This window comes from Protopterus annectens, chromosome 6.part0 (assembly GCF_019279795.1).
Source record: "Protopterus annectens isolate FY-2018-M chromosome 6.part0, PAN1.0, whole genome shotgun sequence".
In the NCBI taxonomy this organism is placed as follows: domain Eukaryota; kingdom Metazoa; phylum Chordata; order Ceratodontiformes; family Protopteridae; genus Protopterus; species Protopterus annectens.
In genome coordinates, this window is record NC_056737.1 from 625322689 (window position 1) to 625350072 (window position 27384).

At 44.2% G+C, this 27384-nt stretch overlaps 1 protein-coding gene across 3 annotated transcripts in view; it reads right to left on the reverse strand.

Moving 5' to 3' along the window:
- The window catches only part of MAP4K5 (mitogen-activated protein kinase kinase kinase kinase 5), a 2873315-nt gene that overhangs the window by 2167634 nt on the left and 678297 nt on the right, over nt 1–27384 (reverse strand). For all 3 annotated transcript variants that reach the window (XM_044074300.1, XM_044074299.1, XM_044074298.1), the window contains exon 4: nt 24971–25035. In XM_044074300.1, coding sequence (XP_043930235.1) covers nt 24971–25035 — 65 coding nt within the window. The remainder of the gene's footprint in view (nt 1–24970; nt 25036–27384) is intronic.

The following is a 27384-nucleotide window of genomic DNA, read 5'->3' on the forward strand; positions in this document are numbered from 1 at the left end:
AACTTTATCTGACATCGGCTGAGCAAGAAAGAGTCCCCAACGGGGTACTTAGCTTTTGAAGTCTTCGGTTAGCTGAATTACAGGAGCTGGCCGACTGGCACTTGCGAACTGCTTCTGCTTCGGGCACCACGCGACAAGAAAGACTGAGGAAGATGGCGTCGGCTGATGCTTTTATACCCCAGGCGCTCTGACGTCGGGGAAAGTGCGACATCAGCCGACGCCGGACCCAGACTTTGGAATCCGGCCGACCGAAGGGCTGTCTGAGGCAGGACAACCCATATGTGATGACTGCAGATGCATCCTTGAAGGACATCTATAGACCTATTATCTGCAAGGCCATGGAGCAACTCATCATGGACCTTATCAACAAAGATATACGTAATCTCCAAACACTTGACCCTATTCAGTTTGGATTTGTCAAAGGGAGATCATGCCTGTTAAACCTGGTGGATGTCTTTGAGGCAGTCACCAGAGCCCTGGAGAAGGGGAAAAATTTGCATACAGCCTACCTGGACTTGGCCAAGGCTTTTGATACTATCCCCCACTCAGGCATTAACAAACTCACCCAGCTAGGTATCAACCCTTATACCGTTAGGTGGGTCGCTAACTGGCTCACCGACAGAACCTATACAGTCAAATCAGGGGAATCCACCTCCAAAAGCAGACCCGTAACCAGTGGTGCTCCACAGAGATCAGTCCTGAGACCTAGACTATTCAGAATCTATTTCTCCAAAGTATCAGCAAAAACTAATGATGAAAGTTTGCTGATGACTGCAAACTGGGAGCGGTCACAGATTCCCCAAATGATATCAACATCCTACAACAGGGAGTTACACAAAGAAATGACTGGTGCCAAAGTCATGAACTTAAACTCAATGCAAAAAAAATGGGCTATCATATCTTTTGGTAAGAGCGATCTTCCTGCTACCTACCATATCAATAGAAACACCCTAAGCACACACACAGTGGTGAGAGGCCTGGGCATACAGGTTGACAGCAACCTTACATTTGATCACCATGTCTCCACAGTGGTAAGAAGGGCATTCTACACTACTCATCTCATAAGTAATGGCATTGCCTCCAGAAAAAAAGAAGTTATGTCTTCACTAATCCTTGACCGTGGGGCTCGGTTCCGAGCCTCGGGACCAACTTGGCTGTTTATTTCAGCTCACATCTCCCAAGCTCTCGAGCCAGACTTTTACCCATAATGCTCCTCTCAAAAATTACCTCAGATCATGTTTGCCTAAATTAGTGGCAGACAAATAGCATATAAGAAGAAGAAGAGACCACATAGGTGTTCGTAACAAGAAGCCAGTCATGAAAGAATTCGATCCACTAAGAGTCTCAGGCTGGGGGATAGAGGGAGGGGATGTCAAGGATTAGTGAAGATCGACAACAGAGATGGAACGTTATGGTAAGATATAAGTTCTTTATTTGATGTTGTCAATCTTCACATAATCCTTGACTATAGGACAGAGTCTGCAGCTACCTAAATCTTGGGAGGTCTCACGGAAGAATATTCCTGAGCACCATCGAACCAAATAATGCCCGTCTCCTGGACACCTGATCCAGTTTGTAATGAGTGATAAAAGTATGAGGAGAAGCCCAAGTAGCTGCTGCACAAATGTCATCTAAAGAGGCTCTGGCATGAAAAACTGTAGAAGCTGCCACCACTCTAGTTGAATGGGCTTTGACAGGGTGTAAAAGATGGAGTCTGTTCAACTGACAAATAAATGTAATATAGTCTCTAAGCCATTTCGCTTGGGTAACCTTTGAAACTGGATTGCCTAAAGAAAGGGAAGAAAAGGAAACAGTTGATCAGACTTTCGGAAGTCCTTTGTTCTGTGAAGATAAAAACGTAGCTGTCTGTGAACGTCTAATAAATGAAAGGAATACTCCCCTTTGTTGGAAAAATTAGGGAAAAAAATAGTAGTTGAAGTGTCTGATTGAGATTTTAGACTACTTTTGATAAAAAGGATGGATTAGTCCTAAAAGAAATCCTATCCTTGTGAAATATTATGTAGGGTGGTTTGGAGGACAGAGCCTGAAGTCCAGATACTCTTCTTACAGATGTGATAGCCACTAAAAATAAAGTTTTTCAAGTCAGAAACTTTAAGTCGCAAGTAGCTAATGGTTCAAAAGGAGACAAAGAAAGGGAATGGAGAACTAGTGTTAGATCCCAAGTTGGAATGGGTTCTTCAAGTGGGGGTCTTAACATTAGGACTCCCTTTACAAAGTTTGTGTGACATAAGGGATGACCCATCAAACCCTATATGAAAGTTCGAGATTGCCGCCAGATTAACATTAATTGTAGAGGAAGATGAACCAGATTGACAGAGGTTAGCTAGAAAATCCAAGACTTTATGAATAGGGGTCATACATAAGGATCAAGTTTGTTCATAAGGGCCCAATTTGCAAATTTTTCCCATTTACTTTGATACAGTTTCCTAGTTGAAGGTTTGTGATGGGCTACAATGATTTGATGGACAGAAGAGGAAAGGGATGCATGCCTGGCAATCATGTGAATTGGAGAAGCCATGCTGTGAGCTTCAGATGACGGAGATTCGGATGAACGATGCCCTCCGGGTGGGACAGCAGGTCTGGAGCTGGATCCAGTATCCATGGTTCCTGAACATGAGGCCAAATGAAGGGAAACCAAACTTGTTGAGGCCAGAAGGGGGGCAATGAGAATTGGTTGATGTATCAGAGACCACTGGGAGCCATGTAACCACTGTAAGATTTGCATGTGATATCTTGCTAAGGGAACAAGACTGATTGAGGCTGCCATTGAGCTTAACGCTTGTAAGACTAATCTGACTGGAACCCCTCTGTTTTAGATAACTTGTCTGAAGTGAGATCTGATCCCCTGTAGTCTTTGTAGTGGGAACAAAGCAATTCCTGTAATGTTGTCTAAGCAGGCTCCGATAAATTCTAACTGCTGAGAGGTTGTAAATTTGACTTTTCTAAATTTATTATGATGCACAGAGATACGGAGTGTAACCCCTTGTTTGTTCTAACTAATGCCTGGAGGAGCCAGTCATCGAAGTATGGAAAAACTCAAATTCCTTGCAGTCCAAGATGAGCTGCGACCACTGCCATGCATTTGGTGAACACCCTGGGGGCAGAGGTGAGTCCAAACAGCAGTGCTCTGAAGTGGAAATAACTGGCTCCCAACAGAAGCATAGGAATCTCCTGGAGCATTTGTCCATTTTATGTGGTAACACATGTTCTAGAGGTCTATGGAGCACATCGAATTGCCCTTCTCCAAGAATGGAAGTATCGACTGTACCAAGACCATCTGGAATTTGTTTGCTTTACTGCCTTGTTGAACTGGCTGAGATATAAGATGGGTCTCCAGTCCCCTGTTTATTTGGGCACTAAAAAGAACCTTGAGTAAAACCCGGAACCTATTTGGTCTGGTGAGACTTTTCTGGATGACTCTTTTGTAGAGCAGTCTGAGTTTCTACGGCTGTTGCTTCCCTGTGACTGGGTGAAACATCAATTTGTCTTTTCTGGGCTTTTAGAAGTAAAGATAGTGGGATTTTGTAACTTCTGGATATTATTCTCTGCACCCATATGTCCATAGTTATTAGTTGCCAGGCGGGTTGGTGCACAGAAAGTCGTCCCCCGACTCCCTCCAGAAGGGGGCAATCTGGCCTCCCTTCAGGGGTGCTGGTAGGAAGTCCCACAGATCTCTGGACCCCTGGTTCTGCATGCCATTTCTGCCTCTGGGGCGCCATTGTCCATTACTTTCCCCTCTGCCCCATGGGAAGTCTTTGCCATACGAATCCTGGAAAGGCCCATGGGATTTTTTAAACCATAGTCTCCCACTTCTCTGGTTCCTAGAGTAAGGCCTCAGAGGAGTGGAGAAATGGACGCCTATGGCAGAAAGAGTCTTCCCATCTTTTTCACATCTGGCAAGTGTGTCTTTAACTTTGGGGCCAAATAGGGATGATCTTTCATAAGGAGCGGTGACGAATGACAATTTAAATGGCTCCACAAAATCACACAAGCTCATATAGGAATGCCTTCTAATGGCTATGGCTGAACCCGCCGCTCTTGTTCCTTCAGCTGCATGGGAAATCAGCCTTATGGACAAGCTAGAAATCGATTCAAGGGTTGCTAGATGTGAAGTAATTGTCCGATGCCTCCTCAGCTACTGATCTTGAGAGGGTATGTGTGAGTTCTTTGATCAGATCCCTCTGCAACCTAGTAAATGTGCCATGAAATTCAGAGACCGAGAGCAAATGTCACTGAAGCATAAACATGCTTTCCAAACCTATCCATAGTCATAGACTACTTGTTAAGAGGATGGATAGTTACACTTTTCTCAGCAAGTTCCTTCTTAGTGGCTGTCGCCATCACCATGGCATCAACGGGTATGCCTTTAGACCAGTGTTGTTCGCCCTTAGGGGCTGAGAGAATCCAATCAGGTCTGTTGGGGATCAGTTCAATGGAGTCAGGCATCTTCCACACCCTTGCTGAGCAATAAGTTTAATGATATCATCAGCAGGTGGAGAGATCCAAGAAGTAGAGGGCTGGGCACGAAAAGTCTCCAGTTACAGCAACTCCTCGGAAGAAAACTGGAGGGAAGACCAGCCACCCCTCTGTTTTAGGATTTCCAGGATGTCCTCAAAGGATACACTATCAAGGGGCAACCAGGGGGTACCTTCCCCTTAATCAAAGTCGGTATCTTCGGTGAAAGACTCATCTGGGGGGGGGGTCGTCTAAGTGCTTCCTCGTGCACTTTTTCTTCATGGGTACTTCCTTGGGGGGATGCTCTGGGTAAGTGTCCAAAGAGGAAACCACCAAGGTGGATCTTTCCTGGAGGTTTTCTGCCCTTTGTTCTGGGAATAAACCCGATGGAAGTTCCGGATGAGGGGATGTGGAGATCTGTCCTGACAAGGATGGCAGAGACTGAGAGTCCCCAATGGACAAAGCCTTCTCCATGATTTGGAAGGCCAGTTCCCCTGTAGAGAGATGGGAGCCTGGAATCGAAATAGACTCCTTTAGAACAGAGGTCCCACCCCACACCGAGGAGGTGATCCCTGAAACTGAAGCCTGGATCGATCCTACAAAGGCCGAAGTACCAAAGGTCATGGACTTCTCCAAAGTTAAAGAAGCCGACCCACGCACCTCTGACTCGACCAAGGAGTCTTGATCCCAGAAGGCCTCCAGTGCTGAAAGGCTGGAGGAACTCAAGGCAGCTCTCGGTACCAGAGACAGAGTTGCTACCAGAACTGAGACAGTCGATGCCAGGAGTGTTGCAACAGAGACTCCAAAGTCTCAACTGAGTGGAGGAGGAATAGGTGGTGTCAAAGCAGGAGTGGTTCTGATGTTAGGTTGGCTAGGAACCGAAGACAACCGCCTCGCCGTGAGGGGTTGATCCATCAATCTCATGATGTTGGCCTCGGAGAGACTCTTAGTAAAATGAACCGAAGCCATCTCTGGAGACCTAGGGGGTCTGACATCGATGAAGGAGCTGACAGGTCTATACTTAAAAGGATCGACACAGGGAGAGTACCTGGACCTTGGTGCCAAGACCAAATGAGGTTATTCGAGTACTGGTTTCTCTGTCGGTGCCGAGGAAACCAATGTCAGCTCTAAAGTTTTGGTTGGTTTCAAGTCATGTCCTATCTTCAGTATCGCTGAAGTGGTCAGTACCGAAGAGTGGTTTTCAAGCCTTCTTAGTTCTGATACACTAGGAACAGAGGAAGGACATTTTCTAGAGGAAGAGAAGAAGATGAAGATGAACTGGCCTCTGTTTTCGAGACAGAAATGGCCTCTTCGAAGTCACTCTTCAAAAGGCCTTTCAAGCCTATTCTTACATTCTGTAAGAGTCCTGGTACAGAAGCCATGACAGACAGAGCAACTCTCTTGTAAATGAACTTTGCCCAAACAGTAAATAGACAATGTATGCCCATCTGAATTGGGCATTTTGCCCGGATATTTAAGACACTTCCTAAAAAAACTGAGGTGCCTTTAGAAGATTTGACTGAAGACTCAGCCTTTTCAGCCCTAATGAAGAGAAATTAACAACAGGGAGACTAAAGCTATTTTTTGGATAGAAAAATATATAAATATAGAGAGAAATAAAGAAAAATACCAACTATGGTAAGCAGGAATACCTTAGAAAAGGTAAGAGAGGAGTACCAACAATGGTACTATGAAAGAACTACCAACAGTAGAGAGGAAAGTGGAAAGACACTCAGACATGTGGAAATAAAGTAACGAGAGAAGCAGGTAAAGCAAAAAAATATACTAGGAGAAAAAAGGACATTATCAAGAGGAAAAATAAGGAAAAAACTTACTAAATCTTAAACCAAGGCTTGAGAGTGGTTGAATGCATCTGACACATGAAGCAGCAAATGAGATCTGAGGTAATTTTGAGAAGAGCATTGTGGATAAAAACCTGGCTTGAGAGCTTGGGAGGTGCAAGTTGAAATAAACAGCCAAGTCAGTTCCGTGGCTCGGAACCAAACCCCACAGTCAAGGATTACATGAAACTGACAACATCAGATAAAGAAGTTATAACCTCCCTGTACTCTTCCCTCATCAGGGCAATAATTAAATACCATGACCCTCTTTGGTATGCACCTTTCCAGGCACCAGCAACAATAGGAGAGACCACAAAAGTTCCTCACAAGAAGAATTCAAGGTATTCAGCATCTGTCTTATGTGGATCGGCTGAAATCCCTGTCACTTTACTTAGTTTCATACAGACTACTCAGAGGCAGTATCTGCCTTGCGTATAAGGCAATCTCTGTGTCTGCTGGAAATGTTACATATCCGTAAGTCCAATGGCTCACAAGTTACTTGCTCTAAAGACCTTAACCTGGTATGTGACATTACCAGAACCTGCTGGAGGGACAGATTTGTCTCTCAGAGGTTACTGCACCTGTGGAACAGACTCCCAATTCATTTCAAGCACAGCAGCTCTTTGGGCCTCTTCAAGCCCAACCTGGATGACTGGATGGGTAACTGTAAATTCACCCCGGGTTTCCACTTGTGTCTCTCTTGGACAGGGACAATAGGTGCTGATTATAGAAACAAAGGCAGAACTTGGCTAGGCTTGTAAGGGCCCTAGGGCCATTAGCCTTGTAACTTTCTATGATCCTACAAGATGGAAATGTCTTCAGAAGAAATAGAACTCTGTCCTTAGGCAAGGAATGATAGGAATCACTGTTTCCAGGTTCTGGGAATGTTGACACCAGAGACTTTTAAAGTACCATTGAAGTTTCCTCATATGCAGTCTTGCATATGGAATTAGGAGAATGTATGAGGCCATGAACCCTAGGGCTTGCAGTATTTTTCTTCCAGACAGCTGGGTTTGGGTGGCCAGTAGTTTAAAGTAATTTGTCAAATAAACCTGCTTTTCTGGAGTGAGGAATGCCATCCGGGAAGTTGTGTTCAAGCTTGCTTCCAGGAATAAATTTTTTTGGCTGGGTACCAGATGTGATTTCTTTTCATTGATGGTATACCCCAGAGAAGTTAGGAGTCTCTTTACAAATGTCAGGTAACTAAGTAGCAATTCCTGACTGTCCACCTGAATCAGGCAATTGTCCAAGTATGGGTACATTTGAATGTTTCTCTGCCTGCAGTATGCAATGGCTAGAGTCAGGCACTTTGTTTATACCCTGGACGCAGTAGATAAGCCAAGTGCAGAGAACAGATAGTGCATAGAGCCTGCCCTGAAACGTAGATATTTCCCGCAAGATTCCCTTATGGGGATGTGCAGATAAGCTTCTTTTAAGTCTAGGGTGACCAGCCAGGAGTCCTTGGTTAGCATAGGAAGCAGCTGTTGGAGTGTAAGCATTTTGAACTTTGGTACCACAAGGAAGGTGTTGAGAATTGACAGATCCAGAATAGGGTGCCAAGAGTTCTCTTTTCTGGGCACCAGAAACAGTCTGGAGTAGAAACCCTATCCCCTTTACTCTGTTGGAACAGGTTGAATAGCCCTGATATTGAGAAGAGAAAGTACTTGCTTTTGGGCCTCTGCCCGCTGGTTTGGAGGAAGGCCTGGCAATCCACTTGGAGTTAGCAGTGAGTGGAAGTAGAATCTGTATCCCTGGGATACAATGTTTAAAACCCATCGGTCATGGGTAAGATACATTCCCAGTTTTTTGTATGCAGGGCGAGTTTTCCTCCTAGGGGTGCAAGTAGTTGGGCATGGCTGGGAAGGATAGAGGACAAGTCATTGTGAACTTTTTCCATAAGAGGTTGGTTTACCACTCCCTGTTTTTGAGGTGGGAGCACTCCATTGTTTAGATCTGTGCATACCCTGAGACTGCAGTCTTTGTGGTCTGTTGCCCCTGGGTTTGGACTGAGAAGGCCTGGGAAGGACTGGAAAGGAACAGCTTTTTAAAGGCCAGTGCCTACTGAATCTAGCTGGCTGTAACTGTAAGAAAGCTTTAACAGTTTGTACAGATTTAGCTTTTTCCTCCATCTTTTAAAGAACTACTTCTGCTTTTGTGCCAAACAAACATTCTTGGTTTAATGGAGCATCTAGTAATTTTGCTTTGACATGGTCTGGCAAGATTTGTTCCTTCAGCCAAGCATGCCTTCTCAGAACAGACCCAGTGACAGCAGCCCTGCAAGATACTTCTAAGGCATCAAAAACTAGAGTTGCGTACACTTACCATAAATATAGATGTTCGAGTGTATTCACTGTTGCAGTCATCACATTTGGGTTATCTGCCTGCAGGTAAGCTCTCAGGTGGCCTGAATACCAGAGTCTTTGGGTTTCTGTGTCAGATGCCGTCGCTTCTTCCTTGATGTCAGATCGTCAGAGGTCTAAAACATGCAGCCGATGCCATTACATCAGTTTTTCTTGCCCCAGATGTCAGGTGATTCCCACAACAAGAAGCAATTACATGGCATGGTAAACCCCCATCAAAAAGAAAATACACAAGGAAAAATAAATATACTAACAAAAAGGAAAGGTAGAGCCAAGAGAAGTCAGGGGGCTGGAAGGAGGGTAACCAGGACTGCAACAGTGAATACACTCGAACATCTACATTTATGGTAAGTGTACACAACTGTACTATATTCTTTGTGTTTCACTGTTGCAGTCATCACATTTCGGTTGATTCCCAAAGGTAAGGATGTGAGTAGGAAGTTAAAGAGTATTAGGGCCAGCTATTAAGCCCTGCAAGACTGCAGTAGCAAATCCAGCTCTGGATTTAGAAAAGACAGGCAAGTGATAATGCTTGGTGAAGGTATGTACAGAGCTCCAGGTAGCAGCTTCTAGGATGTCCCTGGTAGGGACTCCTCTGAGAAATGCCGCAGAGGTAGAGCCAGCCCTGGTGGAATGTGATCTTATCCCCAGTGGGGTAGGTTTTCCATGGTGCTTGTAGCAGAAATGAATGCAATGGGCCATGCATTTGGAAATGGTTTGCTTTGAAATGGCCTTCCCCTCTGCCCATGTAGCAAAGCTAACTAGCAGCTGTTCAGATTTTCTGATAGATTCTATTTGGACAGGACTAAGCCTAAGTTGTCTGTGTACATCCAGAGAGTGCAGTATTTGTTCCCCTTTGTTTTGTGGATTAGGGAAAAAAGTAGGCAAAATTAATGGACTGATTTAGGGCCACAGTGGACACCACCTTGGGCAAAAAGGAAGGATTAGTCCTTAGGGAAACCCTGTCTGCATGGAAGATGAGGAAGCGTTCCACTGCCATGAGGGCCTGTAATTCAGACACTCTTCTCGCTGAAGTGATGGCTAGAAGGAGGGCTGTTTTCCAAGAAAGGAATTTCAACTCTGCTGTAGCAGCTGGCTCAAAGGGGGGGGGGGGCATGAGCTTTTCCAATACAAAGTTAAGGTTCCAGGCTGGAGTGAGAGCTCTCCTGGGGGGGGGGGGGGTCTTAAAATTTTGGCTACCCTAAGGAATTGCTTTAGCAAGAGAGAGAAGACGGTTGGCTCAGTATTATAATGTGATGAAATGGCAGAGGCATGAATTTTAATTGACGAGAAGGACAGGCTCTTGTGGAGCATTTCTGTTAAGTACTGTAGAATATGAGGTAAGCTGGGCACTGTTGTGCCCATCCCCTGAGCCTGGCTCCAGGAACAGTATCTTTTCCACTTTTCAGCATAGGATTTTCTAGTACTAGGCCTCCTTGCCTCCAGAATGACATCCAGTACCTGCTTATTGAGGGATGCTAGAGGACAGCTCATGGAATTAGCCAGGCTGCAAGGTTCAGGGTTTGAAGCTGAGAGTGCAGAATCTGGCCCGCCTGCTGAGACAGCAGGGAAGGGGTCTGAGGCAGGCACCATGGTTGTAGCAGTGTCATACTACGCAAGAGGGGGTACCAGTGCTTGCGTGGCCAGTCCGGTGCAATCAGTAATGTTCTTGGCTTGTCCTGTTTGATCTTTAGTAGAACCTTCGGGAGGAGAGGCAGAGGGGGAAAGGCATAAACTGAGAGTCTTTCCCAGGTAAAGGACAGTGCATCCACTTTCCAAGCTTGACTGTGGGGAGTTCTTGTGCAGAATTTGTTCAATTGGTAGTTCTGAGGGGAGGCAAACAGGTCTACCTCTGGTGTTCCCCCATTTGTTCCTCAAGAGGTTGAATATTTTGGGTTCTAGTTTCCATTCATGTGGGTCCATGAGATTTCTGCTTAAGTCTGCCAGTGAATTTAGTTTGTCTGGTAGAAATCTTGCTTGTAGGTGTACTTGGTAGCTCAAGGCCGTGTCCCACAGAGCCATGGCTTGTCTGCAGAGAAGGTATGAGTGTGTTCCCCCCTGTTTGTTTATGTACCACATAAAGTACAGTTGTGTACTTACCATAAAAGTAGATGTTCGAGTGTATTCACTGTTGCATTCATTACAATTGGGTTATCCTTCTGGCAGGCTACCCGCAGTCGGCCTAAATTCCAAAGTTTAAGTCCGGCGTCGGTTGCTGCCGCCTCCTCCCTGACGTCAGTGCGCCAGGGGTATAAAAAGATGCAGCTGATGCCATTTTCTTCAGTTTTTCTTGCCCCAGATGTCAGGTGCCCCCAAAAGGGTAGGCTAAAAATATGTCAATAAAGCATGCATGCACCAAGGTAAATTTTTCCTTCATCTACAAGCAAATACACCACATAGGTTGTACAGAATAGAGAAGTACAGATAAATTCCAGCAAAGATAAGGGGGATGGTGGGAGGGTAATATGGACTGCAACAGTGAATACACTCTATCATCTACATTTATGGAAAGTACACAACTGTACTATGTTCATCGTGTTTCACTGTTGCAGTCATTACAATTGGGTTGAATCCCAAAGCTAAGGTTGGGAGGCTGGAGCTAAACAGGATTAGGAGCAGCTATGAGGCCCTGCAGAACAGCAGTGCAAAGCCTGCCCTGGATTTAGAGTAGAGTGGTAAGTGATCGTGTTTTGTAAAAGTGTGCACTGAACTCCAGGTTGCAGCCTCTAAAATGTTTTTGGTTGGTACTCCTCAGAGGAAGGCTGCTGAAGTGGCTGCTGCTCTGGTTGAATGAGGCCTAATGCCCTTAGGCACTGATTTGCCATGTCGTAAATAGCAGAAATGAATGCAGTGGCCTATCCACTTTGAAATAGTCTGCTTTGAGATAGCCTTTCCTTGAGATCCTGCAGCATATGCCACTAGTAATTGTACAGTCTTTCTGAAAGCTTTGGTTCTGTCAGAGTAGAAGCACAGCTGTCTATGTCCAAAGAATGCAGAAGTCTCTCACCCTTATTCTGTGGGTTTGGGTAAAAGGTAGGCAAATGAATAGTTTGGTTAAGGGCCACACTGGACACCACTTTAGGCATAAATGTCAGGTTTGTCCTCAGAGAAACCCTATCTGGATGGAAAATGATAAAAGGTTCCACAGCCATGAGTGCCTGTAGCTCTGAGACTCGTCTTGCAGAGGTTATTGCTAGGAGCAGAGCTGTTTTTCATGATAAAAATTTTATATCAGCTGTAGTGGCTGGCTCAAAAGGAGGCAGGGTGAGTTTTTCAAGACATAATTGAGGTCCCATGCAGGTATTGGTGATCTCCTTGGAGGCCTTACGTTTTTGGCTCCTCTGAGGTACTGTCTTAATAAAGGATGAGAAAAAATATGTGGCTCTCTATTGTAATGAGCTGAAATGGCAGAGGCATGAATCTTTTATAGGTTCATAGATTAGTACTAAGCTAACTGCCCTTGTGAGCCATTTTTTTAAAGCATTATTATCCCTTGTGAGACTCAAACCCTGCACTTTGTGTTTGTAAGGCAAACACTTTAACCATTAGGCCACCCTCCTTAATTGATAAAAAGGATAGGCCTTTGTCCAGCATCTCAGTTAAATATTGCAAAATCTGAGGAATATTTGGTACAGTCGTATCAATCCCTTGTGCCTGGTTCCAAGCACAGAATCTCTTCCATTTTTCAGCATAAGATTTTCTGGTACTAGGCCTCTAAAATAACATCCATCACTGCTTTAGACAGAGGTGAGTTTTGAATGACTACATTATCCACCATGCTGCCAGATTTAAGGTCTTGAGTTAGCTCTGCAGGATCTGATTGTTGTGTTGGGACAGTAAGTGAGGAATTTGAGGTAATGTCCAGGCTGGGTATTGAGACAAATTCCTTAGGATTGGATACCAGTGCTGGCGGGGCCAGTCTGGGGCAATCAGTATCATTTTTGGCTTCTCTTGTCTGACTTTTAGGAGTACCTTGGGGAGGAGAGGCAGTGGAGGAAAGGCATATACACTGTTAAGTTTTTCCAGCTGAAAGAGAGAGCATCCACTTTCCATGCCTGCTTGTGATAAGTCCTTGTGCAGAATCTCTGTAGTTGGCAGTTGTGAGGGGAGGCAAATAGATCTATGTCTGGGCATCCCAAATTCCTTGTTATCATGCTGAAGACTTGCGGATCCAATTTCCACTTGTGGGGATCCATAAGGTTTCTGCTTAGTTCGTCTGCCAGAGTATTTATCTTTCCTGGCAGGAATTGTGCCTGCAGATGTACTTGGTAAGTCAATGCTGTGTCCCACAAAGTCATGGCTAGTCTGCATAGGGGGTAGGAATGAGTGCCTCCCTGCTTGATTATGTACCACATGACTGTAGTATTGTCCGTCTTTATCAGTAGTTGTCCCGGATGAAGTAGATCCTTAAAGGCTGTCAGGGCATTCTGAACAGCTAGCATCTTTGTTTGATTGATATGTAGATGCATTTGGCTTGCGGACCATGTGCCCTGAATACATCTTCCTGCCATGTGGGCCCCCCAGGCATAATCTGATGCATCTGTTGTTAATATCTGCCTGGCTGTGGGTAAAGCGAATGGCTGCCTCTTGTTGTGGTGACAGGCCTTTGCCCACCATCGAAACTCCTGTTACAGGCAGGGAATGAGGGTAATTATTGTTTCCAGGCTGTGGCAATGTTGAGTCCAAACACTTCTTAGATACCATTAAAGTTTCCTCATATGCAGTCTTGCATATGGAATTAGCAGAATGCAGGATGCCATGAAGCCCAAAGCCTGTAGAATTTTTCTTGCAGATAACTGTGTCTTTGCCAACATTTTGAAATAAGTAGTCAGTTGCCTTTGTTTGTCTGGCGTGAGATAAGCCATCTGGGCAGTTGTATTTAAAATTGCACCCAGGAATATTATCTCTTGAGAGGGTACTAGTTTTGATTTCTTTTTGTTTACTGTGTACCCTCGGTATGTTAGTAACCTTTTTACAAACGTCAGATGCTGTAGTAGAATGTCCTTGTTATCTGCTTGAATAAGGCAGTCATCCAAGTAAGGATATATTTGCATTCCTCTTTGTCTGCACAATGCAATTACAAGAGCCAGGAATTTTGTGAAGACCCTGGGCGCAGTAGATAAGCCAAAGGGCAGTGCAGAGAATTGGTAGTGCATTGAGCCAGCTATGAATCTGAGGTATCTTCTGCATGATTGTCTGATTGGGACATACAGGTATGCCTCTTTTAGGTCTAAAGTCACAAGCCAAGCCTTCTTGCCCAGCATGGACAGAAGCTGCTGCAGAGTCAACATTTTGAATCTTGGAATATCCAGATATGTGTTTAGAATAGATAGGTCCAGTATTGGTCTCCAGGCTTTGTCCTTTCTGGGCACCAAGAACAGTCTTGAGTAAAATCCTTGTCCCTACTCTTGCTGTGGTACTTGCTGAATGGCCCTCATGTCCATGAGGGATGACACTTGCTTTTGTGCCTGTGCCCATTGATTTTTTGTCAGGTCTGGCAAACTGTTTGCCCTTGGCAAGGTGTGAAAGTGAAACCTGTAGCCTTGTGACAATATACCCAAGACCCATTTGTCCTGGGTTATTACGTGCCAATTTTGAGAAAAAGTGTTAGTTTTCCCGCTAAAGGTGCTGCCAGAAGATAAGTGCTTGGCGCAGGCAAGGGGAAATCATTGGGACTGTTTCCTGTATGGCTGTGATTTGTCTTCTCTGCTTTTGGAGGTAGAAGTACCCCATTGTTTAGACCTATATGAGCCTTAGGGGGCCTCTGTATCTGCCTCTTTGTGGCCTGTCTGACACTGGAAAGGACTAATTCTTTGTAGGCCAGTGCCTGCTAAATCTTGGAGGCTGTACCTGTAAGAAATCCTTGACTGTTGGCATAGATTTAGCTTTGTCCTCCATTTTCTTCAACACCTCTTCTGCTTTAACACCAAACAAGGTATCATGCTGTAATGGAGCATCTAATAATTTTGATTTAACATGATCAGGCAGATTCTGTTTCTTTAACCAAGCATGCCACCTAATGACAGAACCCGTAACAGCGGCCCTGCGGGAGGCCTCCAGAGAATCAAAACCACATTGCAAAGTATGCTTTCCCACTTGTTCAGCTGCATTCAATAAATCCTGCATTTCTTTGTTTTCTGCACATTCAGAATTTATCAACATTTTCTGTTTAAGCAGTGACATAATATATTGCTGATATTTTAGCATATGAAACTGACAATTTAAAGCCCTTATAGCCAAGGTAGCAGAAGTGTAAATCTTTTTCCCCATCTGTCCAGTGCCCTAGAATTCCTGTCAGAGGGGGTAGGGTTTTTTGCAGTGGAAGCCTTGACCCCTTTTTGACCCTGAGAGATAGTTTCTGGGTCAGCAGCAGGGTTCTTAAAAAGAAATTTATGTGAATCAGGAACCCTGTAGTATCTGTCTGGCTTAACAGGAGCTGGAGGTAAAGAGTCAGGAGTCAGACTGGACACTGAAAATACATAATCTACAATGTCTAACACAGGTGGAATAGCAAGGGGCCTGTACTGAGGTAGTAAAAGGAAGTCTCTGAGCCTTTTCTTAGATTCTGAATAATCTTGGCTTTCCCAGTGGAAATGCTACCTCATGGTATGCAGAGTTTCCCCAAAAGAATAATCCTCAGGAGGAGAGGCTGAAGGGATACATTCTTCATCATCATCAGAATCCTCATAGGGAGGAAGAGAGTACTTCTGATCAGAAGAGAAATCAGAAGAAATGGAAACCTGATCTGAAGATTCATATTCTGTCTCTTGCTTAGGCCTCTTCTCAGGAGGGGGATGGGAACCCCTGATCAAAGTAATTAGGTCTTCGGCCATTTTGAGCATCTGTTTTTTAGGCATGGAGGCCTGTCCATGGGGCTGTTGTACTTGTTTCTTTGTCTTTAGTGATGCTTTAGTCTTTGCCTTTGAAGCTGAAGTCGTTTTAACATATAACTGTGTAGGCCTGAAAACACCCTCAGAAGCCGACACCTGCTCAGCGGCTCTGGACCCATCTGAGGGAATAGTTTCCGAGGTTCCAATACCTTGAGTTTCCAGTGGCCTAGTCGGCTCCACGTGGGAGTCGGAAACGGCCTGCAGCTATAAAGTAGTGGGCATCAGGGGCTGCGAAAGCGCCTCAGTAAGAACCAGCGACTGGCTTAGAAGAAGCCTCATTATCAGTTTTGGACCTCGGATGTTTGTCTTTTTCTTTGCGTTTCTTTTGAATTGCGGTAGTCGGATGGCTATCCGACGACATTGTGTAATTAAATCTTCTGCCAAAATAGTGAAATGCAAAATCGTACTGACCCTTAATAGTACGTTGGTTAAATCTAGCATAAAACCGACAATTAGCAACGTTGTGATCAGGGCCTAGGCAAGGAATACAGTAAGAATGAAAGTCCTTATGAGGTATTTGCTTCCAACAAGAAATACAATTATTAACTTTTTCTGACATCGGTCTGGAGCAAGAAAAAAGTTTCCCCAATGGGGTACTTAGCTTTTAAAGAAGACTTCGGATCTGAAATTCAAACATGAAAATCTCAGGAGTCGGCCGACCAGCACTTGCGAACTGCTTTTGCTTCGGGCACTGCACGGCAAGAAAGACTGAAGAAAATGGCATAGGCTGCATCTTTTATACCCCTGGCGCACTGACGTCAGGGAGGAGGTGACAGCAACCGACGCCGGACCTAGACTTTGGAATTCAGGCCGACTGCGGATAGCCTGCCAGCAGGATAACCCAATTGTAATGACTGCAACAGTGAAACACGATGAACATCTTTAGTGTTGTCTGTCTTTACCAATAGTTGTCCTGGAAGAATATGGTCTATGAAGGCTGTCAGAGCATTCTGTACAGCTAAAATTTCTTTTTGATTGATATGCAGGTGTATCTGTCTCAGGTTCCATTTGCCCTGAATGCACTGCCCTGCCATATGACCCCCCATGCATAGTTTGATGTGTCTGTTGTCAGGGTTTGGGCGGCAGGGGGCAGAGTGAAAGGGAGTCCCTTGTTGTGGTGGCAGGCCTCTGCCTGCCAGAGGAACTCTGTCTTTATACAAGGAATGATAGAAATCATTGTTTCCAGGTCCTGAGAATGTTGACACCATAGGCTTTTTAGGTACCACTGGAGTTTCCTCATATGCAGTCTTGCATATGGAATTAGTAGAATGCAAGAGGCCATGAACCCCAGAGCTTGCAGATAGCTGGGGTTTTGTGGCCAATAGTTTGAAGTAGGTTGTCAAGTAAACTTGTTTCTCCGGAGTGAGAAATACCATCTGGGAAGTTGTGTTCAAGCTTGCTCCCAGGAATACAATCTGTTGGCAGGGTACTAGGTGAGATTTATTTTCGTTGATGGTGTACCCCAGTGAGGTTAGCAGTTTCTTTACGAATGCCAGGTGTTGCAATAGCAAGTCCTGGCTTTCTGCCTGAATCAGACAATCGTCCAAGTATGGGTAAATCTGAATATTTCTCTGCCTGCAAAATGCAATGGCTGGAGCTAGACACTTTGTGAACACACTGGGCGCAGTAGATAAGCCAAAGGGAAGTGCAGAGAACTGAAAGTGCATGGAGCCTGCCCTGAAACGTAGGTATTGTCTGCAGGATCCTCTTATTGGGATGTGCAGGTAAGCTTCCTTTAAGTCTAGTTTTGCCAGTCAGGCATCCTTGGCTAGCATAGGAAGAAACTGTTGAAGGGTTAGCATTTTGAATTTTGGAACCACCAGAAAGGTGTTGAGAATAGAGAGGTCCAGGATAGGATGCCAGGAGATGTCTTTTCTGGGTACCAGAAAAAGTCTTGAAAAAAAAACTTGTCCCCTTTGCTCTGCTGGGACATGTTGAATAGTCTTGATATTGAGAAGACAGAACCTGCTGTTGGGCCTCTGCCCACTGATTTGGGGGGGAGGTCTGGCCAACCATTTGGCATTGGTAGTGTGTGGAAGTGGAATCTGTATCCTTGAGAAACTATGTTCAAAACCCACTTGTCTTGGGTAATGAGTTCCCAGCTTTTTGCATGCAGGGCAAGCTTTCCTCCTAAGGGAGCAGGTAGATGAGCAGGGCTTGGAAGGTTTAAGGTTAAGTCATTGTGCCATTTGTCCGTAGGAGGGTGGCTTACTACTCCCTGCTTTGGAAGTGGGAGCCCCCTACTGCTTAGCTCTGTGCGTAGACTGAGACTGTAGCCTAGGTGGTCTGCTGTTCCTGGATTTGGACTGAGAAGACCTGGAAGGGACTGGAAAGGACCAGTTGTTTGAAGGCCAATGCCTACTGAATCTGGGAGGCTGTACTTGTAGGAAATCTTTAACAGTTTGCATAGATTTAGCTTTTTTCTCCATCCTTCTGAGGACTTCCTCTGTTTTGTTGCCAAAAAGGCGGTCTTGGTTTAAGGGGGCATCCAATAATTTAGCTTTAACATGATCTGGCAAGTTTTGTTCCTTAAGGCAAGCATGCCTTCTAAATACAGACTCCGTGACAGCAACCCTGCAAGATGCTTCTAAAGCGTCAAAACCACATTGTTCTGCAGAATGCATTAAATCTTGCAATTCTTTGTGTTCAGCACAGTCAGGAATCAACATCATTTTCTGTCTAAGTAGTCGCATAATTTGCTGCTGATACTTTAACATATGAAACTGGCAATTTAAAGCCCTGATGGCCAAAGTAGCAGAAGTGCATGCCTTCTTACCCCATCTGTCCAAGGCTCTAGAATCTCTATCAGAAGGGGTTGGATTTTTGGCAGCAGTAGTCATAATGCCTTCAGGTCCTTGGGAAATGGTCTCTGGATCCGCAGAAGGATTCTTGAAGAGGAACTTGTGAGAGTCAAGAACTCTGTAGTACCTGTCTGGTTTTCTGGAGCTGGAGGTAAAGTGTCTGGGGTAAGGCTAGATTTCCAAAAAAGTATCATCTACAATGTCCAGAACAGGAAGGATAGCTAAAGGCCTGTGTTGAGGTAGGAGTAAGAATTCCCTAAGTCTCTTTTTGTACTCAGAGTAAACCTGGCTTTCCCAGCGGAAATACTCCCTAAGAGTATGCAAGGTTTCACTGAAGGAAAAATCTTCTGGAAGGGAAACAGAGGGAATGGAATCCTCTGCATCAGAATCCTCATAAGTAGATAAGGGCAAATCCTGGTAATCAGAAGGAACAGAAATATCAGATTCCTAATCAGAAGTATCAGAAAGAAAATCAGTTATAGGTCTCTTAGAGGGGGAAGGCTGGCTTCCCCTAATTAAGGCAATAAGGTCTTTAGACATTCTAAGCATTTGTTTTTGAGGCATATGGGCCTGAGCCCGCGGTTTGGTCGTCGATTTTCAAAGTGCAGTGCGAGTGTTTGGCCTGGATGAAAATGATGGTGTCAGTTTAACATGAATGTCTGTAGGCCTGAATACACCCTCAGAAGCCGGTGCCTGCACAGCAGCTACAGACCCATCCAAGGTAGAGACATCCGCAGGTTCCATAGTCGAAGAAGCATCTTGTGGCATACTGGACTCCAAATGGGTCTCAGTAGAAGCCTGCGAATCTGACGTAGCGGGTATCAGAGGCTGCGAAAGCACCTCACTGAGTACCGGTGGACTGGCGACTAGCTTAATGGAAGTGTCGTCGACAGTTTTGGACCTATGCCGCTTGTCTCTGTCTTTATTCTTATGCTTTTTCAGAAGAAAGGTAGTCGGGATGGCTTAATGAAGCCATTTCGGAGTACACAGATCAAGTACGAAAGTAATTGGCTGCAAAAATAGCCAGACGACAAATAGTTATGCGCTATGAGGTATTTGCTTTCCACAAGTAAGACAATTATTAACTTTTACTGACATTGGTTAGAGCAAGTAAAAGGATCCTCAACGGGGTACTTATCTTTTTTGAAGACTTCGGGTCTGAAACTCGAAAACGAAAATTTCAGGAGTCGGCCGACCGGCACTTGCGAACTGCTTTTGCTTCGGGCACCGCATGGCAAGAAAGACTGATGTAATGGCATTGGCTGCATGTTTTATACCCCCTGACGACCTGACGTCAAGTAAGAAGCAACAGCATCTGACGCAGAAATCCGAAGACTCTGGTATTCAGGCCGGCTGAGGGCTTCCTGCAGGCAGATAACCCAAATATGATGACTTCAACAGTGAAACATGAACATCCACACTTCAAAGTATGTTTACCAACTTGGTTTGCAGAATGCATTAACTCTTGTAAATCTTTATTTTCTGCACAATCAGGAATCAACAACATTTTTTGTTTAATTAGTTCCATAATATACTGCTGGTACTTCAACATGTGAAACTGGCAATTTAAACCCCTGATAGCAAGAGTTGCAGAGGTATATACCTTCTTACCCCATCTGTCTAAAGCCCTAGAATCCCTGTCCGAAGGGGTAGGTTTTTTTGGCTGTAGTAGTCTTAATACCTTTAGGTCCCTGGGAAATGGTCTCTGGATCCGCAGTAGGATTTTTAAAGAGAAATTTGTGAGAGTCAGGTACTCTGTAGTACCTGTCAGGCTTTCTAGGAGCTGGAGGTAAAGTATCAGGGGTAAGACTTGATTCCATGAAGACATCATCTACAATTATCCGGGACAGGGGTTATAGCTAGAGGCCTGTGATGAGGCAAGTCTAAAAATTTCCTGAGTATCTTTTTGGACTGAGGGTAGTCCTGGCATTCCCAGTGGAAATGCTCTCTTAGGGAATGCAAGGTTTCACCGAAAGAAAAGTCCTCTGGAGGGGAGGCAGAGGGAATGGAATCCTCTGCATCTGAATCCTCATAGGTGGATAAGGGTATGTCCTGGTAATCAGAGAGGTTATCATCATCGGACTCATGGCCTGTAGAATCAGAAGGAAAACCAATTCTTTGTCTTTTAGAGGGGGAAGGCTGGCTTCCCCTAATTGAAGTAATAAGGTCTTCTGCCATTCTAAGCATTTGTTTCTGAGACATGGGAGCTTCAGAATGCGCTTTGGTCATCGGTTTCCTAAGCGTAGTGCAAACTCTGGGCCTGAGAAATTCGGTAGATTTAGTCAAAAATTAAGTAGACTGTTTAATACGAACATCGGAAGGTCTGAATACACTCTCAGAAGCCGGTGCCTGCACAGCGGCTTCGGACCCATCCAAGGTAGAGACATCCGCAGGTTCCATAGTTGAAGAAGCATCTCGCTGCATACCAGACTCCGAATGGGTCTCAGTAGAGGCCTGCGAATCTGTAGAAGCCGGTATCAGGGGCTGCGAAAGCACCTCACTGAGTACCGGCGGAGTGGCGACTAGCTTAACAGAAGCATTGTCGGCAGTTTTGGACCTATGCGGTCTGTCTCTGTCTTTATCCTTACGTTTTTTCAGAAGATCGGTAGTCGGACAGCTTAACAAAGCCATTTTGGAATACGGAGAACGAGAGTGAAAGAATTTAGCGACAAAGATAGCCCAACAATGAATAATTTGGGTGTTGAAAAAGGCACAAAACCGACAGCAAACTTCGTGGTCTGGGCCTAAACAGGTGATGCAGTAAGAATGAAAATATCTGTGAGGTATTTGCTTTCCACAGGCAAGACAATTGTTAACTTTTTCTGACATCGGTTAGAGCAAGAAAAAAGGATCCCCAATGGGGTACTTAGCTTCAGAAGACTTCAGGTTTGAAACTCGAAAAATGAAAATTTCAGATAGCGGCCGACTGGCACTAGCGAACTGCTTCTGCTTCAGGCTCCCGCACGGCAAGAAAAGCTGATGTAATGGCGTCAGCTGCATGTTTTATACCCCTGACTACCTGATGTTATGGAAGAGGCGACAGCACCCGACGCAGAAATCCCAAGACTCTGGTATTCGGGCCAACTGAGGGCTACCTGCAGGCAGATAACCCAAATGTGATGACTGCAACAATGAAACACGAAGAACATCTTCTATTTCACTTTTGGTCCAAGAAAAGAGGACTCAAACAAGGCACTGGCAGCCGATGCTCTAAAGTGTCCCACAAAACCACATAATCTGAGCTTAGCCTGCCTCCTCATGGTGATGCCTCTCCCAGTAGCTCTTGCTGCTCCAATGGCTGCTTGACGTATGAGCTTCATGAAGAACAATGCAATACTATCCTGCAATGTAGATTACTATTAGACAATGTCTTCAGCATGTCAGCATTCTCCTCTACATTCTCATGCTAAAACAGAATCATGTGTCAGGCAGTTCAACACTCTACTAGCAAGAGTACCTGATGCAAAGGTGCATTTCCCCATGTGGTGTATCACTGTAGAATTTTTATCTGGCAATAACTTGCTGGGCTCTCTTTGAAAAGCTCCCTTTTCATTGGCTACTGCCACCACAATGGAGTCAACAACAGCAGCTATATTCAAATTAATCTATCCTTCAGAGGTGGGCAGAGGATCTTGTTCAGTTACCTTGGTACAGGCTTATCCACAATGGATTCTAATCAAGTCCTGTCCACAAACAGGTTTAACATCTAGTCAGCTGGGGCACCACCCAAGATGTAGGCAAGGTAGTCTGAAAGGCTTCTTGCAGGATCTCTTTTTCAGGGGAAATAGATCTACCTCTGCATTATCATTTCCAATATTCCCCAAATGTGGGAGCTTCTGGAGGGAATTATGGAAACATTCCCTCTGTTTTGAGATCTGTATCCAGGCTGGGAAACTGTAAAGGCAGTAAAAAAGTGTTTTCTCTTGTATCTCCTTCTCCTAGGAACTCTACAACTGGACTCGTCCAAGTGTTCTGAAGGAAAAACTTGCACAAATGAGATGGATCTGCAAGGGGCTTCTGGAACGGAGTCTCGCTGGGACAAGAATGATGGACCTAAACTCCAATGTGAGAGGTGTTACAGGGTGAAGCCAAAATAAATGGTTCATCTCCACCATCTATTAACCTAGGAAGGTGTCTTGTTATCCCTTTCAAAAACTCAAATGTTGAAGATGAATCTGCCAATAATGCAGCTATTGGTGCAAGGACCAAAGCCAGCCCATGTACCAGTGGTGCCGCATCTGTGTAACTGACAAAGCTCTATGTATCAAAGTTGCGACCAGTGAGGAGGATGGTTTGACACCAACAGCTCAACATCAATGATGACATCAAGAAAAAGAATGGTCCTGAAAGTATCAGTGTCAACATTGGGACCAAACGTTCAATACAAAGGCCTTCATGCTTACAGGTTTTTGACATAAAAAAACTCTGTGTTGACATCACTGGTACGAAGGGGGTTGGCATTGATGGAAGCAAGATCATTAATGCTTTGATGGAAGTTAGTATATCTTATTCAGCTTTGAAATTCACAGGTGACAAAACCAGGGCTGAAGAAAGAACATAAAAGGTGGAAGGGACATGTCCTTTTCTAGCTGTCCTTGATGCACAGGAGGAAAACAGGACATTAATTCAGTTTGGGACTTGCCCAAGGCTCACATCATCCACTCCTGATTCATGTAAGCAGAAGGGGTCCTTGCTGACTTTACAGACCTCAGAGACATTGCTGGCAAAGAATGAAACTCCAAGCACCTACACAAATCCTGCACCAAGAAGAAGCCGTCGAGTCTTCTCCTCAGACTGGGATCAGAAACTACTGAAATGTCAACTGAAGAAGCTCTAATCAGAAAAAAATATGAGTGGTCTTCAGAGAAGCTGAATAGTTTCAGCATGATAAATCTCAGCTCTGGGTACTTTAGTGGAAGAGGGTCAGTCAGTCTCTTGACTGAGACTTTTAGAGGAAAAATCCACCCTAGAACTAAAAAAAATCATTTTTTTTCCCCACCGTCCATTGTTTCCTGACCTTTTTTAACACATCAAAATCACCGTAAGTGCTTTATTTGTAATTTTAGCCTGTTTTCCACAACATGGCTATCAATGGGGCTTGATGTAGTAATGGGATCTTGTTCTCCCTCAATCCTTTCTCTTTCCCATAATGCTTTGTATGACTCATGCCAGACATAAGTAACTTTGAATTCCCATGCCATTGGCATGACAATGAGCAAAGGCTGCAATTTAGTTAGTTTTCTGGCTGTAGCTGGATAACTTCTAAGTATAGTGTACAAAAAGGTCTGACGCAAACATAAAAGAGGGTGATAAGGGACAGAAAAACAGCAGTCTTTTTACAGAAGAAAGAATAACAGTGACTCTCACAAATCCCATTATGTGTCAATGGCATGGGAATTCAAAGTTACTTCCTTATGTCTAGCATGAGTCATACAAAGTATTATGGGAAAGAGAAAGGGGTGAGGGAGAACAAGATCACGTTGATACATCAAGCCCCATTGGTAGCCATGTTGTGGAAAACAGGCTAAAATTACAAATAAAGATTCTGAGATGTTAAAATGGGTCAGGAAACAAAGATAGAGCGGAAAAAAAAAACTTTAGTTCTAGGGTGGGGTGTTCCTTTAATCTGACACTTCTCTTTTCTTCTTTATCTTGCTGTTGCTTCTCAGAAGATAGGAGACCACTGATATTTTTTTCTTCCCTTTTTGCAGGGTCTTATTACAGAAGTTATCTGTCTCACACTTTTTGCCCAAAGGTGAAAGGTGCCCCCCCCCTTCCTGGCACATAACACACAGGCGTCCACATGCATGTGTGTGTCCTAAAGACAGATCTCATGTCTATACTTGCTCCATTTCCTGAATCCTGAAGTCTTCACAATCCTCACGCCAAGCAAACCAAGTACTATTGACTATATAAAAAATGTACATTAACACATTATGCAAAACACCACCAACTGCTATACTGTTCCCTTTACAGAGAATGAGCTAAGTACTAAAACAGAATCACACCCAAGAAAAGTACACAGAAAAGAGAGAAAAAAGCACAGCACTATAATAACAAAGTGAAAAAGCAACACTTCCACTTGTGAACCTGATTAACTAAAGGAGAAAAGGGGATAACACAGGAGTGGTCTACAAGGGCCTGAACACTGAAGGAGGGGAGGCAAAGTATGACAGAAAAATATCAAAAACAGTCAGCAAAATCTTAGAAATGCTAGTATTCACCAACAGAAAAATCTGTTGCTATCCTAAATCACCTTGAATAAAGGCAACTAGACCAAATAAATTCAAGAAAACAGCACTTATTTTTTTAACAACTTGCTCAAGCAAAATATGTGCATGAGGTTGCACTTCAACAGTCACATTTTAGTAATTTAACAAGGAAATTCTGTATACTTTCTGGACTGCATCAGTCTACAGCTTACAATATCTGCTGTTGGACCACTGTGCACAGCTTTTACTCAATATGATTTTTTTTCTGCAACAGTGTATGATGCATTATTTCTTTAAGCACTCGGCAAAGTCAGACTTAGAAACATGCATCTTCAGCCTACTGTGAGTTTCAGACAGTACTTATTTAAATTAATGACATAAATGTCTTACCATGGTAAATATCCTGAAGTGATCCACCACCACAGTATTCCATGCAGATCCATAGCTTTTCTCGACTACATAAAGAAAATAAACCATTTATTAAACTTCTTGTATGTGACCGATACAAGTACAAACTACATTTTTATTTATTAGTAAGGCTCTGTATCTTGACTTAGTGTAAAAAGTGCCATCTTTGAAAATATGGGAACAGGAAATTTATGTAATTAAATATATACAAGTTATAGTACATTCTCAACTTGAAGACGATAAATGCAAATGACTATGGATCTGAAGTATTTTATTTCTAATCACTTTACTGCAAATTTTAGCCACTAATGGAGTACAGACCCTGGACAGACAGACAGACACAGACACACACACACACACACACACACACACACACACACACACACACACACACACACACACTGACCTGACTTGCTCCATTTACTTCAACACACAACTAGTGCAAGTACAGCATCAAGTCTGACAGAAAAACTACAGTTATAAGACCTTAACATGGCAGTAGATGTCCTACTGATCAGTGATGCAGTACTCTATACTGTCGGGTGGTTATCTCATCAAATAATCCACACATCTGGATGGGTTACCAAAGCCAAAATGTTCCACAGAGCCATACATCTGACGTATGACCTGAGCCTGTGGGAGTAAGGGTACATAAGCATATGCATGAGCGTCAGAGCCTTCGACTATCTCGCCACTCTGAATGTATGTCTCACACTTGTCAATCTGTACTATGCGTGGCTGTTAGTCTCATTCTTGCTTTCACTTACTCAGATAAGTACCCTGTAAATGGCTGATAATTTGATGGCCATATGGTGTCTGTGCTAAAGTTCATGCAAATGAACAAAGTGCAAACAATAGCAAGGACTGAGATCTGAACTGTGCCTGTCACACTAAAAGGAGCTGGTGGCTCTGAAGACACACACACGCAGGCGCGCGCACACACACACACACACACACACACACACACACACACACACACACACACAGAGTCAACGTTACACATTTTGTTTTATTTCATCATCATCATCATCATCATCATCATCATCATTACTATTACTATTATTATTTTCACTTATTTTATTAGCATTTTGTTAACCAGGTTAAAGTGTAGAATACTGATCCAGACAGATCATCTTCAGGTTCAGCCTGAAAAAAAAAAAAAGGCAAGGACAGCAGTGTACAAAGAGCAAAACTTTGAGTCAAGACAAATACACAGTGCATAATATTAACTACTGAAGAATGCCCAAGAGAAAAATACATAACAGATACCTACTACTAAGTAAGCATCCATAGGAAGTTACTAGGCTATTGGCCCTGAGACTCTTATAAGCCTAGCCAAGAGTTAGCCCATGTTTAGACAAGTCAGCATCCAAAGTCCCTGTCCAGCAAGGACACAGGTGGAATCCCAGGGGTGTATTTTCTGTTTCCCATCCAGTTATCCAGGTTGCGCTTGAAAAAGGATAATGAGGTACTCTGCTTGACATGGACAGGGAGTCTATTCCACAGACGGGGGAGTCTCTGGGACACAAATCTGCCTGGCCAACAAGTCCTATTGATGTCACAGACCAGGGTGAGTTTGCGCGTACGGGTTACTCGAGTGGAGCCTGACTTGTGGATATGCAGCAGTCCCATCAAGGCAGGGTCTGAGATTGCTTTGTATGCCAGACAGAGGTAACCTCTGAGGAGTCTGTATGAAACTGAGTAGAGGGGCAACGCTTTTAGCCTATCTGCGTAGGGTAGATGTTTGAGGCCCTGGATTCTTCTGGTGGGGAAACCTCTGTGGTCTCCCCAGCTGCTGCATGTGCTTTGCAAGGTACATGCTGAAGGGGGCGTTGTACTCAATAACTATAAGGGAAGAATACAGGGATGATGTGACCACCTTGCCCCTGGAAGAGATACGCATACTTATGAGGTGGGCCATGTAGAAATCTTTCCGCACAACAGAAGCAACATGGTGGTCAAAAGTCAGGTTGCTATCAACCTGGGTGCCCAAATCCCTCACAACTGACTGCATGCTTACGACATTGTTATTTAATTGGGGACATCACTCTTCCCAAAGGGCATGATGATGCATTTTTTGGCATTCAGCTTGAGGCCATATTTCTGGCACCTGTCATTTGTTTGGGTGAGGCCCTCTTGCAGTATGTCCACATCACTTGGGGAATCAACGACCATGCCCAGCTTGCAGTCATCTGCAAACGTGGTCAGCCATAGCCCACTGGTTTTGGCCTGCAACTCAGAGAAGTATATCTTGAATTACAGAGGCCCCAAGACCCTATTCAGAGATTATTATCAGCCAAGATGATAAAATGCAGTATATCTATGGCAGGGATAGTTTACTACAATATATACAATTGGAGTGGTGAAGGGAGGGAGAGAGGGGAGTGGAGAGAAAG